The sequence below is a fragment of the Mauremys reevesii genome, linkage group 7 (assembly GCF_016161935.1).
Source record: "Mauremys reevesii isolate NIE-2019 linkage group 7, ASM1616193v1, whole genome shotgun sequence".
Taxonomy (NCBI): Eukaryota; Metazoa; Chordata; order Testudines; family Geoemydidae; genus Mauremys; species Mauremys reevesii.
This window is the reverse complement of record NC_052629.1, coordinates 71,438,879-71,457,195: the sequence shown is the minus strand read 5'-3', so window position 1 is coordinate 71,457,195 and position 18,317 is coordinate 71,438,879. Positions and strand designations below refer to the sequence as shown.

The 18,317-nt window shown below is 47.0% G+C and overlaps 1 protein-coding gene across 19 annotated transcripts in view; it reads right to left on the bottom strand.

Moving 5' to 3' along the window:
• The window catches only part of CAMK2G (calcium/calmodulin dependent protein kinase II gamma), a 166,746-nt gene that overhangs the window by 88,927 nt on the left and 59,502 nt on the right, over positions 1-18,317 (bottom strand). For all 19 annotated transcript variants that reach the window (XR_005582729.1, XR_005582731.1, XR_005582730.1 and 16 more), the window contains exon 3: positions 6,054-6,113. Coding sequence is in view for 14 of the 19 variants with exons in the window: in XM_039481069.1 (XP_039337003.1) it covers positions 6,054-6,113 (60 nt within the window). In the remaining 5 variants the exon portion in view is untranslated. The remainder of the gene's footprint in view (positions 1-6,053; positions 6,114-18,317) is intronic.

Here is an 18,317-nt window from a genome sequence, read left to right as displayed (position 1 = left end):
TCAGGACCCCAACACTACATCTCATACACTAGGGCAGGGGTAGGCAGCCTATGGCACGCGTCCCAAAAGCGGTGCGCGAGCTGATTTGCAGTGGCACTCACACTGCCCGGGTCCTGGCAGCTCTGCATTTTAATTTAATTTTAAGTGAAGCTTCTTAAACATTTTAAAAACCTTATTTACTTTACATAAAATAGTTTAGTCATATATTATAGACTTATAGAAAAAGACCTTCTAAAAACGTTAAAATGTATGACTGGCACACAAAACCTTAAATTAGAGTCAATAAATGAAGACTCGGCACAGCACTTCTGAAAGGCTGCCGACCCCTGCACTAGGGCATCCTGACCTCAGAGAGCAGCATTGCTGTTAGCAAGGGTACAAAATGGCTGAAATCCCTTCTCCCCAGAACAGAGTATAGACAGTATCTCAATTAGCGGGCTCTGTTAGGCTATGTCTACACTACGAACCTTACTGCAGCTGCGCCACTGTAAGGCCTCCTGGGTAGCCGCTCTATGCCAATGGGAGAGAGCTCTCCCGTCAGTTCACACTGGTGCTTTTGTTGGTGAAACTTAAGTTGGTCCGGGTGGGGGGTGGGGGGTGGGTGTATATGTGTGTGTGTGTTTTTCCACACCTCTGACCGACAAAAGTTTTGCCGATAAAAGTGCTAGTGTAGTTGTAGCCTTAGAATGAACACACCATTCAGTGATGAGAAGGGAGCAGAGCCTAAATATCCCTCCTGAAGAGACTGGCTAGAACTCCAGCGAGGGAGGCTTGGTTCTGCAACTCACTGCAGGAGATAGTATCTGGCTGTCCCTCCCATTATGTTAAAAAACTTGTCTCTGGTTTTCAAAGAAGTGAAAGGGCTTTGGGAGCCTTTGATGCAGACATAGCTCTGCAAAGCTTTCCAGAGCTGTCTGAATGGCAGATCAGACAGAGAAAGAAGAAATCGGACATCCCCTACGGAGGCAAGGCCCTCTCCTGTGTATTTCCTTGCCCTCATTATGAGTCAATCAGATTTGCTTTCCCTTTGAAACAAAGGATGAAGGTGGATTGGTCACCAATTAATCCCGATCCCATTTGGCTGCACTTAACTGCCACTCCTGGCCAGCACAGAGCAATGGGTTATGCGGATGAAGTGGGAATTTGAGTTTGCAAAGGAACTCCAGAATACTACAGACAAAGCATTTAGCCCCTCTGATGCACAAAGCAGTGTGGATAGACTTCAGAGAGTCTCCCTGCCCCAGCAAGGCCACACCCATCGGAAACTGAAGGGCTGGGGAAGGAAATCCCAGAGGACATCGCTCCTTCCCCACTAAAAACAGCTAGGAATGAAATGGATGGTAACAAAAAGCCAGACACATTTGGATGGCAGCCAGTTGACAGCGCTCGATACACTGCATTAGAGCAATTTGCCTTTGGAAAGCAAGACTTTCTAGAAGTTGCCTCAACATCAGTCTCTTCCCTCTAGAGGCTGACAATGTCTCTGGACTGCAGAATAACTGGACCGAAAACTCAGCCCCTCAAAGTAGTATACTGCTGAGGTTACCTCGGCCTCAGTGTGTAGCCCCAGACACAGCAAGAAAACTGTCAATTACACAGCAGTAATCCATAGTGAGTGCTGAGATTTGGTGGTGGCATTTTCAGAGAAATGATGGGTGGTCACAGCACAAAGAGTTAGAGCAGGAGTCCCCAACACGGTGCCCTAAATGCACCCACGTCCTGGCCAGCGGTCGAGCATCCGCTGAAATGCCGCCGAATTTCTGCGGCATTTCGGCGGCGACGCCTCTTGATGACGTTGCTTGTCGGCGGCCCGCCAGATGAAAAGGTTGGGGACCACTGAGTTAGAGCAAGAGAAATATAATAGAAATACACACACCATAACTCCACCAGAGCGGTCCTTTGGGGCCATCTGCCTGTCCCAAGTCAGGGTAAAGGAGGAGGGTTGGGCGTGGGGCTAGCAACCCCACCCCGTAAAAAATCAATTTGCTACAGAAACGCCAACAATAGAGATAACAGAGGCTTTTATCCTGGAAAAAGAAGGGTCTTCAACTCGAAGACGCATGACTCTGGGTGGTGAAAGCCGCGAGGAAGCCACTAAGCCGATCACCCTTCTTGCAACCAGAAGGATTACCATCAGCACATGGAACGTGAGGACCATGTACGAGTCAGGAAAGACGGCACAGGTTGCAGTAGAGATGAGGAGCAATAACCTGACCCTACTAGGTATTAGTGAGACAAGATGGACACAAGCTGGACAGAGGCGACTGTTGACAGGAGAGCTGTTGCTGTATTCCAGACATGAAGAGAGCGACACACCTCATACACAGGGAGTAGGCTTCATGACCAGTCCTACTGTATGGAGCTGAAACCTGGAGGCCGTCCAAGAAACACCTGGCGACGCGACCTTCAGGCTGATTGCACAAAAATGGGCTATACCTGGAACCAGTTAGAGCAAATGGCCCAGGATAGAGGACTCTGGAGATCCGTTGGTGACGGGCATGAATGATGAATGAATGACACACACCATCTGCACGCCCCACAATTGTTTTATACCCAAAATAACCTTTATTTTAGCCATTTTTGGTACACAATTGACATATGCTGTGGTCATGGCTTTGCACTCTGGAGTTACCACACCAGAGCTGGCCTTTTCAGACCCAACAGATCACTTGCAAAGCCATGTGTTGCATGCCCCAAATAACCAGGAGAAGAGGGACAGAAAACATACATCCAACTTTAAAATGTTCACTCTGTAATAGCCTGCTTCAGCTCACTGCAGTATCACAGTACTTCTTAGAATGGTGTTTCCAAACAAAAAGACTATGATTTAACCCACTTCCTTATATGCAGGCTCCAATATGCGGAACTGTTTGGTGGTGGTGCAATGTCACAAGCATAGTGCATATTGGGGCAATGCAACAAGCAGAAACCTTTAGGCCCAGGCAGGTCTGAATGTCATGGATTTAAAGCTGGTGGTGTACTGAACGTACCCTGTCCCTAGTTACTTGGGGTCTTCAAATTAATTCTATAACTGCTAGTTGCCTTTAAAAAAAATTTTTTTTTAAAAAAAGTTCTTTTTAGGACAAGAAATCCTCTGCCGAAAGATTGTTGGACACTGGCCATAAGCGTCTTCCCACATGCGTGGTGAAGCTCACTATACCAGGCAGGGCCGGCTTTATGACCTGCAGGGCCCGATTAGAATACTTGGCGGCGGGGTGTCCACTATGGGTTTTCCACAGCACCGAAGGACCCCCGGAGTGGACCCCCCGCCGCCGAAGACCACTGGAGTGGGGCCCCCTTAGGCACGGGGCCCTCTTTGGAGAGGGGCCCGATTCCAGGGAATCGGGTGAATTGGCTTAAAGCCGGCCCTGATACCAGGTAATTGATTACAAGACTGGGACACACCCAATACCAGCTGAAGTCCCTCACACGTGGATCCAACTGCAGAGAGAAACTAACTAGGTTTTTGTGATCCTGGTCAGTTTCCATATGCAGCCAGCTCCACTTGTAGAGTATTTCTGTCCTTGAGTGCAGCCTTACAATCTGCTGAAAGCCTGACAAGAGAAGAGATTAGGGTGACCAGATGTCCTGATTTTATAGGTACAATCCCGATTTTTGGGTTTTTTTCTTATATAGGCTCCTATTACCCCCCAACCCTTGTCCTGATTTTTCACATTTGCTGTCTGGTCACCCTAGAAGAGATGTATAGATTAATTTAAAGAAGGAGAGAGGAAAAGTAAGAAAAATTCACACCGGGAGAAAGATATTAAGACAACCTTGATGGCCATTTCCCCTACATGATTCTCAGTGCAAAAATACTGTGGGTCACCAAAAGTCTGGACATTAGCTACCAAAATGAGTCACTGCAGCTTATTACATTACTATGTAAGAGAGCCACAGACCAGCTTATTCACAGAAGCTAATCACTTTAAAAAAGTGGGATGGGAAGACAGGATCACATTTTAAAGCCTCCCGGTGAAAGTCCTCCTGTACTCCAAGATATTTCCTCAGGCTGGTGGCATTCTAGAGACATGCACCGCTGGGCTCAGGCACATACAGTCCCATGCATGTTGCAAGTATTAACTGTGAGTGGGTGCCCTGACTCGGCTGCTTTTGTACTAAGAGGGCCCTGCTGAGTTTGGTACCACTAACCTGGCTCTGTTGCTGAGCTTCTGCTCCATTCGTTTCCTGATGGGTTTGCCCTGACAGTATGGAAGCTCAGGGTTTACCTGTGATGCAGCTCTAAACAAAGCTTATTCAAATTTGTCACTAGTGACATGTATCATATTTTGGACGCCTCCGTTTTCTGTCTATTTGAGGCACCCTCTCTCTCTCACCTATTGCCCATGGCCAGAGCCACAGTCAGCAGAGCTGAAGCAGCCTCTGTCTGAAACCTGCTGGCAGTGCATTTTGGATGAGGGGCCCTGAATAATGGAATTCACTCACCACCTCCCTCGGGCTGAAACAGCCTATACCTGTTGGCCTTCAGAACACACTGCAAGGGCCACTTCCTTTCCTTGGCCTTTAGGGAGGGAGTGGGGACATATGCCGTGAAGGAAAGAAGCTGCACTTAGTGATGGGGGCCTTCCCCCTCCTCCTGCCTTTTGGGAAACCTGCTGCCTTTTATTTCTGTATTCTCAGATAATGCCATGGGCACCCAGAGCTTTGGGCAAGCACTTTTTAAAGTGATCATATAAATCTAAATTAGGACATAAATCTCTATGTCCCAGCAAGGGCCATCCTGTCGTCTCTGTTAGCAGTCTCAGCGCAGAGGCCATGCAGACTGAACTACGACCAGAGCTGCTCCATCCAGGTCAGGATGGAAGCACCCTGGTGCAGCAGCCTGGGGGAGACTTGTGCAGCTGCTTCCCAGGCAGACCCTGTTCTGAGGCTATTGGGGTTAGTCATTGGCGCTGTCAAACCTGGCACCATGGCTCCAATTCACTTTTTATAAATATTTAGGGGGATGGGGGGCACAACACCACTACCATGGATACTTGTGTGAAAGAAAACCCATGTCGTCCCCTAGGCCAGCTGTGACAAAGGTAAGCCTTCCCTACGGCTCACGGCACTATGGGAGCGATATTAGAGCCTGCCACCTGCTCGAAGGTGTTACTCTGCATTCTGCCCCAGAGATGCGCAACCACCTCAGATTCGTTCTGAGGTAGGCTCCAACACCTCTTTAGATCACAATAAAATACATTAATAAAAGTAATGAATAGGGTTCAAAGTTTTTGCTCAAGGCAGTTTCTAGCAAACAGTGGCAAATTTCACTGGAGCAGGACTGACGGGCAAACTTCCATGGAGCTTTAGAAGGCAAAACAATCCCACTCCTGTTTCTGCAGTTTAGTAAATAAGTTTTTTTTGTTAGAAGTTGAGTTATTTTTTTCCTCTCCTTGAATTACAAGTCAAAGCTATCCCAGTGACTCCATCACTTATTTTTAGCCCGGCACTAAAGCCTTCAAAGCGGGCAATTCTCTCTCCATCTCCCCCATTTCGCTGGGAGAAAGAAAATAAACCTGCATGCAGGATAACCATGGAAACCAATCGTGTGTGAGCCACACTCAGCAGAAGACAAAACACTTTCAAGAATGGAAACAAAGCATCAGCTCTTTTGTTTCTAGAGCTAGTGACCGCTGTGGTGAGAGAGCTGACAGCTTAGCTCACTGTACTTCAGACTTGGGGATCTCACTGAATGCAGCCTTTTCAGGGGTGTACAGAGGAAGCACCAAGAGGCAGAAGAAGTGGGGTGAATACAGCTGCCCACTCCAGGTGCAGAATGCCAAACAAAAAGGCTACAGAGCCAGATCTGGGACAGTTCTGTGCACAGCATGGAGCACCATGTGTGCACACCTAAGCCAGGAGGTTCAGGGTTCTATCTCCAGTGTCACAGCAGGGCCTGGGATGGCTCTGTATGCAGGGACTGCAGAAGGAAGGAATAACTGATGAGGCTTCACTGGCAAATAAGGCCAGAATTGGGCAGTGAGCATTTACCATCCAATTCCCAGGAATAGTCTAGCAAGCACTAGCCACACCCTCACGGGGGTACTTACCAATATTTGGATGTTTTAAAAGTCGGCAGATTCGGGCCTCACGTTCCAGTTTCTGGTGATCTGGAAAGAGAGCGAGAAAGAGGGTGTAAGCTGGAAAACTGCAAACTAGACTCTTGCTTAGATCCGATGGGATAGAGAGACAGTGAATCGATGGGTCAGCAGAAGGCTAAATGAGACTAGAAATGCTGGAATGCAGCAGTCTCCCAGGAACTCACCACTGTCATGGGGCGAGGCTGCACGAGGCAAAGCATCTGCACATAGAGAAGGCTGGGGATGACATCCCCCCCCCACCCCTGCCACGGTCATTGCTGGGTTGGGTTTCCCAACTTGCCTTTAAAGCAAGCAGTGCAGGGGTGGAACGCTTTGGGCTCTTGTCTCTGCCACAGATGTGAAATACCAATTTGAGTTCAATGGCTTCTGAGACTGGCCCTCTTTTCAAGAAGGAGCGTGTGAGTAGATACCTGGGAACTCTCATGTGAAATGAGTTCTGCCAGGTCTCAGTGCAAAAGGAACAATCACCTCAGCCACCTTCCAGAAGAGACAATAAAAGGTAATAATTGGAGATATACCAATCTCCTAGAACTGGAAGGGACCTTGAAAGGTCATTGAGTCCAGCCCCCTGCCTTCACTAGCAGGACCAATTTTTGCCCAGATCCCTAAGCGGCCTCCTCAAGGATTGAACTCACAACCCTGGGTTTAGAAGGCCAATGCTCAAACCACTGAGCTATCCCTCCCAATAAGATAAACTGAGTCATAGCAATGCACAGCCATCACGTGGGCTGGAGGAGCAGAGGCGGGAGTACTGCCAGTTGCGTTCTGTGCATGGGCTCAGTGGTGGAATGCTGATCAAGCACTCAAGAAGTGCTTGCTAAGTGCTAAGCACATTTATTGCAATAGACAGGCAATGTCAGTCCAAGCAGGGCTGTCATCTGGATTAAAAGAGAAAATATCAAGGCGAGGGGAAAAGGCTTCTCCACCCCTAAAATTCAACACATGTGGAAGCAGGGAAGGGAGCTGTGCAGGGGCTCTGCCCATGTTACCCAGTGAACAGAGGGTTTTTCCAGTAACTGAGGAGCCAAGAGGAAGGAGATGTGTCATTAAATTGACTGAGCCTTGGCTCTCCCCAGCCTCATCTTCCCCTTGCCCACCCCCGCCCGGAGGGAGCAACACTCATCTGAGGGTGTGAGGGGAGAGCAAAGGCTTCACAGAGAGGGCACAAAAGAGCCAGATTTGGAAAGGAACTTTAACAGCTGCTAAACCCCAGCTCTCCCAGGGATGCAGACCCTCAGAAACAGAGAAGTCAGCGTTGTCCCTCTTCCCTGCCCACCAACACAAAGGGAAGGCAGAGGAAACTGGAACTGACCCCTTCTCCCCCTCCTTCTTCCTTTCTGCATCTCCATCAGGCTGAGTTGAAAACGTGTGTCCTCCCTGGCCCGCTCTCTGGCAAGCAAACCTTCCCCCTGGGAATAACACTGCAGCATGAGTGGCAGGGGCCTGGCTGGCTGGATTACACAGTGTGGGCAGTGGCAGGAATGAAACATGCTTTAATTGACAGGCTCCTCACCAGGCTTCACCACCCTGCTTCTTGCCCCTGAAAGCCTCAGGTAACAACACAGCTGCAACACAGGGAGAGCAAGGCAAGGCTCCACACACAATAGCTCCCTCTTGGGCAGCCCAGGACCTGCAGGATTTTTGTCTTAGCTTTCCCATTGCTCCAGTGTAGCAAATAGCCTGATTTTATGGGTTGAGAGATGGTCACATCCCCATCTGCTGCTGTTGGGGGGGGGGGGGGGAGATGACGGGGAACTTTTTCTTACCCTTCCCTCCTTCCTAGTCCTAGCAGTTGTTATGTTTTCACTGTTCCATTCCAGAATCACCCCCAAAATAAGGAGCAGAAAGCAGGAATGCCTGGAGGGGCCCTGTAATGATAAAGGAGTGGCTCGGTTTCTGCCTGTATCAGTCTCCCTCCCAGCAAAAGTTGTGCAAAGCAGCTGCAAGGTAACCTGCTGCTTCCAGACTGCACTGAAAGCTCTTCCCCTGGAAGGCTGGGGTTAACTATGTGAAACCGTGATGGGTGGTTGGAGTGTAGACACACTTGTACCCCCACTTCAATGGGTGGGACCTCAGGAGAAGACACGAGATAAAAATATTGATGCAAGGCCCTCCGAAAAGAGACTCCCAAGTTCTGTGTAACTCTACCCAGAATGCCTTGCAGCAGTGCAAAGTATCACAGCCTGACTGCAGCTGAAAAAGAAGGAACTGAATGCAGAATATTTCCAGAGGGCAACAGGGCCCAAATGGCCAGAGAACTGTACTAGCCTAAAGCCATGGCCACAAGCAGCAAAGGGATCCGAGACAGACTGCTGCCTCCCCTGGGGATGGAATGGAGGCTGTGACACACCAAAGGCAGAACAGTCCAGAGCTGCAGGCTCTCTCCAGAAAAGACCACACTCCCATTGCGCCTGCTGGGTGCCTGATGCCATTCAAACCATGAGTAGAGCACCAGGCACCCTTTCCTATCAGCCTCATCTCAGTGGCCAGAGATTAAGATAAACTCTTCCCCCTCCCACCCAGGGCCTCCCAACTCCACATGGCAGCACCTACAGATCAGGGGGCCCTGCTGCCCACATGGATCATGCTGCCCTCGTGAACAAGTGACGCCTGTAGAGAACCTGTTGTGAAGCGTAAGGACACAGGGAAGCCAAAGGCCAAACAGCTGAGCAAAGGAGAAGGGAGAGAGAGGTAGGAACGCACCACGTGCTACTCAGCTGCTGGGCCCTGACAGCCAGCTTACAGCGTCACAGCCTCAACAGATATGACATAACCACTGAAACACCAGAGGGGACATAACTCAAGCGCAATTACTCCCCTGAAACCTTACACTGTCACTGCAGGGGGCAGGAGCAGGGGACCAGGCTGGTGACTGTGACCCCACCCGCATCAGAGCTTGTGACACGGGGCCATGGCCTGACACTCCTATCTCCCAGCACACACAAGGGCTGGCCCCAGACCAGGGAAGGAGGAGAGCACTCCAGTCACAAGGTACAGCAAACTATTTCTGGTCCGAGGAAAGCGTTCCACAATGCTCTGTCTCCAGGGTAACCAAACAGGCCAACTCCAGCACAGCTCTGAGAGGGAAGGCACCTCCTGGCCGTGTGCAGCTGCTCCAGCCCCCAACAGCAAGAGCCTTGTTCAGCCTGCGGGGCAGCAAGCAAACACAGAAAGGTTGACTCATATGGGCTCTGGGGGATCATGGATCTGATTCCAGGTGGCAACAGAGAGCCCTTCAACTCCAGACTCGAGAAGGGCCCCACCAGACAAGACGGTCCTTTTAAACCCCTCTTCCTTGCCACACACAGTACACTCAATCTCTGACGAGAGATCAGAGGTGAAGAGGCCTGCTTGGTCCCATCTAGTCTAACACCATACCCTGTAATACAGCGTGGCTTCCTATTGAATCTTTTCCTAATGCTCTTTCTAATCTTATTGGCCTGTTTATTGTGGTCACAAATAAAGGAAGATTACATAAAACCAAGAAAGTAAGAAAAAAGGTAGTCACAGGGATCAGCGTCAGGTACAAGGTACTAAACAAATAGTGCATTCATGGAATCCTCAGAAGCCAAGGAGAGACGTTTGTAAGATTTGCTGATTGCTAAACTAGCTCGCAGCTTCAACAGGAGTGACGAAAGGCAGCCATGTGTTCAAATATCTGTTTTACCAACAGTTCAGAAGGCCAGTCATTTTTCCCATGGATCCAACTTCACAGATTTTCACACACCATCTGTCAAGCAAGGAAATATTCCTTCCTTCATACCCCCCAAATCTCCAGCAATTGTAACTCTGCAGCTAATAAATTAAACAACACATCCTGACCTGGGTTGGAGGAATTCATATTCTACAGCCAGTAGGGACCATTGCAATCATCTGGTCTGCCCTCCATAACAACTTCTGAGCTGAGCTACCGCACATCTTTTAGAAGAGATCCAGTCACAATGTAAAGGACTTCAAATGATGGAGAATCCACCACAGCCCTAGCTAGGTTGTTCCAAATATTAATTACCCTCACTGATAAAAAATTGCCCTTAATATCTAATACCTCACAAAGCTAAGGTACAGTATCCTCTACAATATCTTTTTAAGTCAGATGCAATGTTTTCCAGCCATAAACCAAAATCTTTTGATTTTTGGACTTCTCCACAATTTATGAAGCAGAGAGCACAACTTTATACAATCACTGATGGAAAAGCCCATTCTAGATAGACTGCTTGTGGTGAAGTAGAAATGATACAAAACTCGGTGTTGAGTAATATTATGATTAACACAAATGTACCTGAAAACTGAAGGGCAAAACTTATTTATACTTAATGTGCACATTAGGACAGTGAAAACTGAGATCCCTTTGCCAGGTTGCCTTTAAGCAAGTACAGTTATTGGATTTTTGTTCAGCAATCAGGAAGCTGTACATTTTAGATAACACTACCTCTCTTAGCATTACTATTCTGAAAGAGCAACTCCAAGCTAACAAAAAGCCTCATTACTACTCTTACTCTGCAAAACATTGCTTAATAACCAGATAGTTAAATAAGTGGTTGTTTTAAAAAATTGTTTTAAAAAGACAACATATTTAAATTTTAAAATTATTAATGCAAGTATTTGCCCTTCAGTTTTCAGGTGCTATCTAGAATGGGCTTTTCCATGAGTGATTGTGGAAAGTCAGACCCTCAGCTTCATAGACTTTACACATACACGTAGTCTCACTCAACTGAATGGGACTACTCGCAAGTGTCAAGTTAAAACAGACACTTGTTGCAAGACCAGGGTGTAAGGAAAGTGATTGTACACTACAACATATGGACCATCTGCTAGAAACGGCTAACCAGGCTGGGGAAAAACAAACACGAACACGCACGCACGCGCACACACACACACACACACAGAGGAAGCACTGTGTATGGAAGACAAAAGGAGAGAGTAGGCCGAGAGAATTCAAGATCTTAGCAATATTGGCAATATGTTCCAAATATATTACATTCAGTTAAAAACCAAAGGGTTAAACAAAGTTATATTAGATTTGGGAACTGATAGCAAAAAAAAAAAAAATATCAGCTGTACATTGTTCTATCAAGTTTTCATAATCTCCAGCCAGTGGTGTTGGGAACACAAACAGCTTTGAACTAAGCTGCTAAATAAATAAAATACAAGGAAATACTAATCTTCTCATATTTGATGGTGTATCAAATTCCTAATTTGTAATTTCTAATAAAATTTGAAGAGCATCTCTGCAAACTTTGTGGGAAAATTAAGGACCACAATGGGGAAGTCTCATTAGTGATATCCTGATGCAGACCATCCAGGAGAAACATCCAGTAATTTCAAGTAAAGTATTTGAAATTTCCAGGAATGGAGTAAAATTACACTATATAAATCTTTTCATTTGAAGTAAGACTTAGACCTTTGCCCACTTAAAGGAGATAACTCAGAGAAAAGAGGCATCTGGGTTTGTGATATCAAACCTAGAAAAACTGGATTTTTAAAGACTTGTTGTTTCTCTCTGTGTAGAAGCACATGGACATCAGCTGCATATAGGAGCCTAATATCCTGGAATAGTCATGTTTTGATAGGAATAATCATTCAGTGGCAAAAAGAAATAATGTGCAGTTAAGGTTGCTTGGGGGCATGTCACACGCTTGCAGAACATGGGAGCTGAGCAAAACTCAAACTTCTGTAAAGCACGAAAAGCAGGGTTGAGGTTGCGCATGTAACCTGACCCCCACCCTCTTTCAACAATGCCCCATTAACAGACAACTCGCTCCCCTGCACCCTAACATAAGAAGAGTCCCACCAGCCCCACTTGAGCACATGGCCCCAGCAACATCCCTGACGCATTCATTACACTCCCCACTCCAACCAGCCTGCTCTCCTGTGCCCAGCCCCCACGTCCCAAGCAGGGAAGGTCTCCATGAAGTCTTCACTCCCAGATACACAAACGTTTCTATTGCCATTAATTCCCCCTTCCTATAATGCAACTAACCTCCAGTGCCTGGAGTGAAGGACAGCTACATAATGCAGTGGCATAGCCTTGGGGTGCAGGGGGTTGGCAGCCACTGGCAGAGTTGCGCAGCACACAGGGACCGGCGTTTACTGGCAGAACTGGGGGGAGGGGTCATGCCTCCCTCATCTGATCTCCCAACCTCTCCCCTCCCCTACCATTCACCCCCATTTCCCCCTTCCTCAGGCCCCCCTCATCTCACTGCAGCCCCACAGCCCTCTCACCCTATTCTCCCAGTGCCCCATTCCTCTGCCCCCTAATACACCTCATCTCTCAGGAAGCACTATGTCTAATTCCACTCCCCAAAAGACTGATTACATTCCCTCAAAATACAATTGCCACCCACAACTCACAAATCATAGTATCTTCCAGCCACGCCATCCAAAACTCCTTTTGGCCTAGGTAGGGGCTTGTGACAGACTTATTCATAGTTATGTTACTTGAAGAGTGAGTTCACAGCAGTGAAAAAACAGGGCTTTTTTTGGGGAAAGGGGGAGTTAGGGGTGAACCTGTAGCTCAGGAACCATTTGGTCATATGACCCCAAATTTGGATCACTAATGCTACCCCAGCAATCCCATGAGGCACACTGAATTTCGAAGTAGCTAGACTAACCACTCAGATTTTAGAGCGCTTGCAAGAGTCAAGCTTTAAAGCATATAAAATGGTAGGAATGGAAACCCTCTAGCTGCTTTTCTGTACTGGTGCATGTGTAGTGTAAAAGTGTACATTTTCCTAAATACTGTTCTGAACTCGGATCCCCCAAAGATTTAGTGAGTGCCATGCAATCCCGGGCGTAAAACTCAACAGATTGAGACCATTTTCACTCCTAGCGCTTCAAGAGTTTGGTCTCTGACTTCGCAAAAAGTCCCACCTAGGGATTTATTTTAAAAATGGTTATTCTTTTGGGGGCTTATTCTCTCGAACCCCTCGTTCAAATGACTCCAAATTTGGGTCACTACCTACCCTTCACCCTCTTGAAGCACACCAAATTTAAAAGAAATCCAACTAAGCAAACGAAGCATGTCAATATTCGAAAAATTAGAAAGGTCAACCTTTAAACAGGGTGTCATGATGTAACCTTAACTACAGTGACACTCCTGTACCACTACCATGTGCATTTCCCCAGTCCCAGTCGTTTGAAATGTTCAGAAGACTGAGAACTTCTATCTAGCTTCACACTCCCCTTGCATTACATACAAGTAATATGTAAATATTACAGATGAGGAAACTGAGGTACAACAGGTTTGTCCAAGAACATAGCTAGGAACAGAGACCAGGAGTCCCACCTCTCTGCTCCAGCCACTAGCTCAAAATGCCTCCCATGAGAATTATAATTAGGAAGCTTTTTCTTGCAAGGCCATCAGAGCCTGGAGGAGAATGCTTTCAGACAGACACACAGTACACAGGACATCTGCAAGCCACAGCAGTCTAGAGCTGTCAACCGGGAATGTTTACGTAACACAGACAAAAAGATATGATGAAAAAGGTCATTGTGCCTAATCAGCTTGTGGGGATGGGGGTGGGGAGGGGGGAGAAGGGGAGAGACGGAGAAGGAAGGGAAAACCATCCCTGTTGTGTTTCCTTCTGACTCCAAAAGGTAGACCTGAATGATTTGGAAGCCTGCAATAAACCTAAAAAGGAGCTAGGCGGAGGTTTGAGAACTTGAGAGGAGGGCGTAGGGAACATTGGAAGAGATTATTAGTTGTCAGGTGCATTACGGCAGCATGACATTCCTGCTATGCATATGCTGCACAATATCAACTCCCCCTCCCAACAGCCTCATCCGTAGCTGTGGATGCTCTGACCGCCTCTCACTCCCAGGAGAGGCAAAGAGGGTCTTCATTACAGCTTTAGCCAGCTGTAACCGCAAACACCACTTTCCAGCCAAAGTCTTTCCAACAGCCCCCAAGGGGATATATATACACTCTGACCCAGGAGATTTCAAGAGTATGTGCACATTTCTCATCCCATCCCCACACACCTGTCCAAGAGCTCTCTCGATTGAAAGTCCTAGGAAAAGCACAAACAAAAACCACACCAGCTTATGAGGATTCCCACCCTTGACAAACACAAGCAGAGGGCGACATTTAAAGCTAAGCCATTAGATGACTTTCAGGCCACGAGAATAAAAATTAAGATGACAGAAAGAATAAGAGATTTTGCAGAGCAATCATAAAAAAATACAACATACACCTGCAAGAAGATGGCAAACAGGAACCAAGACAGGAGATTCTGGGGACAAACAGGAAGCCTACTGCTGTCAGAACACACATGCAGTATTACAATAAAAGAAAAAACATTGTTCACTGATGGAGGGATTTTGTGTTTCTCAGACTAGGAGCCAAACCATAAAGATCCATTCTCTCATGATGTGTGAACTTTCTACCAGGCAGGTAACCCAAACCTTTCAAAATCAAAGCAACAACATCTAAGAGCCAAGGTCTTTTTCTAGTGTTCAGCTCAGGACCATCTTAAAACTTATCTCCCACCTCTTGCTAGCTGCAAGTTTGTCAGTAAGTTGGTTCCTTTCATGTTAGGGAGACGGGGAGGAGATGAGAGTTAAAAGTTCCAAAGTGTCCAGAGTGAATCTGGGGTCCAGTAACCTCAAGAAATGGAACCAGGATTTATACCCATCAGAAGTGTGTGGGGGAAGATGTGTCTGCTCCCACACCTTCTCCAGAAAGTAGCAAACAACTTAATTGCAGAGAGTGAGTGACCACTGAAAAAACACCTTATAGCGACTGCCTCTAGATGCAAGTAAATCCAGTAAACAAATGGAACCTCTGCTCTTTTCTCTTCAAATTAGGAACCTCAGGCTCAAGAGAAGTTTGTTTTCCAGCAGATAGTTCCCATTGTGTCAGGAACCTGCACTTACAAAGATGGCGATGGAAGGTGAGCTCTATGTGGAAGTCCCAGGAAGGCCAATACTCAAAAAAATGGGATGACTAAAAGTTAAGCATGCAAGAGTATATGTAGGCACCTACCACAGCCTCCTTTTCAGGCACTACGATAATACCCATAATTACAAGAAGAGCTATAGGTGCTGGAAATGTTATCAGCTTTAACAGAGGTGCAGGTGCTCAGACCCTCAGAGGCGGCAGTAGATGGGCAGGCACACCAGAACAGCATCTTAGCCAAAAATCAAATGAAAAATGGTCCAAGTTAGTTTACATGTATTTTGTGAAGCTTCCGCATGTGAAGCGTCATCCACTGCTCTAACTCCATCTTTCTCTCAAAGTCCAAATACTCCCAAGGGAAGCTAGAAAGGGGCAGGATCAGACTGACACTTACTCTGTCACACACTAAGGCCATGTCTACACTTACAACCGTACAGAAGCACAGTTGTACCGATACAGCCGTGCAGCCGTAAGATTGCTTGTGTAGCTGCGTTAGGCCGATGGGAGAGAGCTCTCCTTTCAACATAACAAAACCAGCTCAACGAGTGGCGGTAGCTATGTTGGCGGGAGAGCATCTCCCACCATCATAATGCTGTGCACATGAGCACTTATGTCAGCAAAACGTATGTTGCTCAGGGGTATGAAAAAAACAAACAAACCCTGAGTGACATAAAATTTGCCAACATAAATGCAGTGTAGACATGGCCTAAGCGTTATAATTAAAAAACACATGCTGTGTACCTATCTGTGGAGGCAGCCAAAGCCATCCAAAAGATTAAACAATCAAGGAAATCTTCCAACTCTGTTCTGTACCAGTGTCTCTCTCTTCCTGATACCAACTAGAGTACATAGTTGAGCTGCCCAGTAATGCCGCCTGCGTATTGCCAGTCGTCCCACACGAGATATATACATGTAATTGTGGTTGTTGTTGTTGAACGGTATCTTCATTTTAGATTACCTTTCTGAGAAAAAGAATGGGAGTAGTCCAGAAGAGGAAGCAAATTCCGGGCAATAATTTCATTTCAATTGCTGTCATTGTGCCAATCCAGGAGACAGTCAATTTGTGCCAGCTGCTAAGATAACTTCTGAGTTGCTTTAAGACGGGAATCAAATTAGCATCAAATAGATTTTGCAGCAAGGGACTAATTTGCACCTCTAAGTCTTCTATGCTTTTCTTCATCCATTTACGTTTAAACTCCCACTCTCAGGAACCCTTAAACTTGCTGAGACCTAGTTCCATCACTCTGGACTTGAAACCAGAGACTTCCTCAAGTTCCCTGATTTCTTACATAATGTTGAGGATCAAATGTATGCTCTTAGTTATTATTAATAAGTCAGCAGTAGCAAATAATACTAGCTGCAGATGCCACTTCTACTGACCAAACTCAGCTTCTTGGTCTCTCATGCAGTACTCTGATGGCACTAAGCAGCAAGTTTAAATGGACTCTGGACACCACAGGATTTTCCTCCACCTCTTATCAGACCACTCCCAGTGGCATATCAATACTGCACACTGTGTGGCTATTTGAAGGGAAGGGGCTGCTGGCCTGGTCAAGAGCAAGGAGTGGTCATACTCCCCGCCACCCAAAGAGGGATTTGAAAGGCAGGAAGGTGAGAGTTCATTTCACTGTACCCTCTTCTACTGGCTACAACATGCACCAACAAAACCAGTATGGCACTAAAGAAGTTGCTTTTGCCACTCGTAAACAGCAGTTTCACGAGGAAATGCTGCAAAACCTTCCTAACAAAGCCTTTCTGCCATAACATGTATGACAAAAACTGTCTTCTATTTACCCCCTCCTCTCCCAAAACCAGACAAAGCATACCCCTCCCATGCATTGTTTTATACCTTAAGAAGGGAAAAGGGCCAAAAAGACTCCCTGAAGTCCATTAGGGACTGCACTTTTGCTTATCAATTATGCATGGAAAGTGCTCAGATACTACAGGGCTGGGCAGCAGTATAAAGCCTGAGGAAAGAAAGCCACAGCACAGAAGAGCTAGCAGGCAGTTTCCACAGTTGGGTGTGAGAGCTGTACAAAGAGGAATACCACATCGCACCATGCAGACAGAGGAGCAATAGCTACTTGGCCCCATTTAAAAGATGGCTGCAGGGAGCAAAGATAGTCCACTGGCTCAGGCACTAGCCTGGGACAAGTCATTTATTCTTTTTGTGCCATGGCTCCCACATGGAAGGTGGCAATCACAGCACTTCCCAAACCCACAGAGGGGTATCAAGGACAGATGAATTCAAAATTGTGTGGCATTTTAGGAATGAAGGGGAGGAGGATATAAAGCACCTAAAGATAGACTGATCAAGCAATTGATCCAAAAAGGTGTTCCCTGAGCCTTGCTATTGACACGTCTACCTCAATGCCGCAATCCTTACCCCTGTGTATATTTTTGTTTCCTCTCTCAGCAAACTTGCTAGGTGATGCACTGGAGGTTTCTTCCCCTCAGGTGGGGAAGGGAGGTGGACTGGAAACAGGAAGGAGATTTCTGCACATGGCAACCTTCTCTCCATTTTCAGAAGGAACCTTAATACTGAGCATCCTCTGCAGCCAGGAGTAGGGGGAAAGGAATGTGATTGTGTTGGAGGAAGAGGAGGAGGAGACTGATGTCTCGGGCTCTCAGACAGACGCTGAATGCTACACTAGCAACTTGCCAGAAGCCTCCAGGGACGAAGGAGGTCAAATTCCTCAATCAGTGCAGAATCGCAGTACCAAGACTGACAGCACAGTCTGGGTTAATTGTATGAATAAATTAATATTAAAAAACAACACTGGAAGGAGGCTCCAGGGAGGAGACAGATTTGCTACATGTCACCCCAGTCATCGCTGATCTTTCCCTAGAGGGGCCGTAGGCCAGAGAGGCATAGATGGGAGCTCAGGAAATAGTAGGTGTGACACTCCTCACAGGTACCCAAGGTGGGGAGGCACCTTGCTATCACCTGCTCTTAGCACGAGGGAGCCTTGTCTGTGCCTGCCCGGGGTCAGCTCCCTGACACCACTAGCAGCTACCATTCACATAAGCACTCCCCTCCAGACCTCACTCTCTCTCCAAGCTAGCGTCAGGCACACCCCCATCTCACCAGGTGTCCCCTGCACTGTCCAGCCCTTGCTCCACTGGACGCCAACAGAATTACCAGCCCCGCTGTTCCCCAATGAACACTACATCGCTGCCTATTAGCTCCCCTTCGAACACAGCTTCGCTGAACACACAGCACTCAGACTTGTTTCTAGAGAAAGCAAGTACAAGTTTATTTAACAGAGACCAGAGTCATGATAGCAAACAGAATGAGTGGAAACAAAGGTTGACAT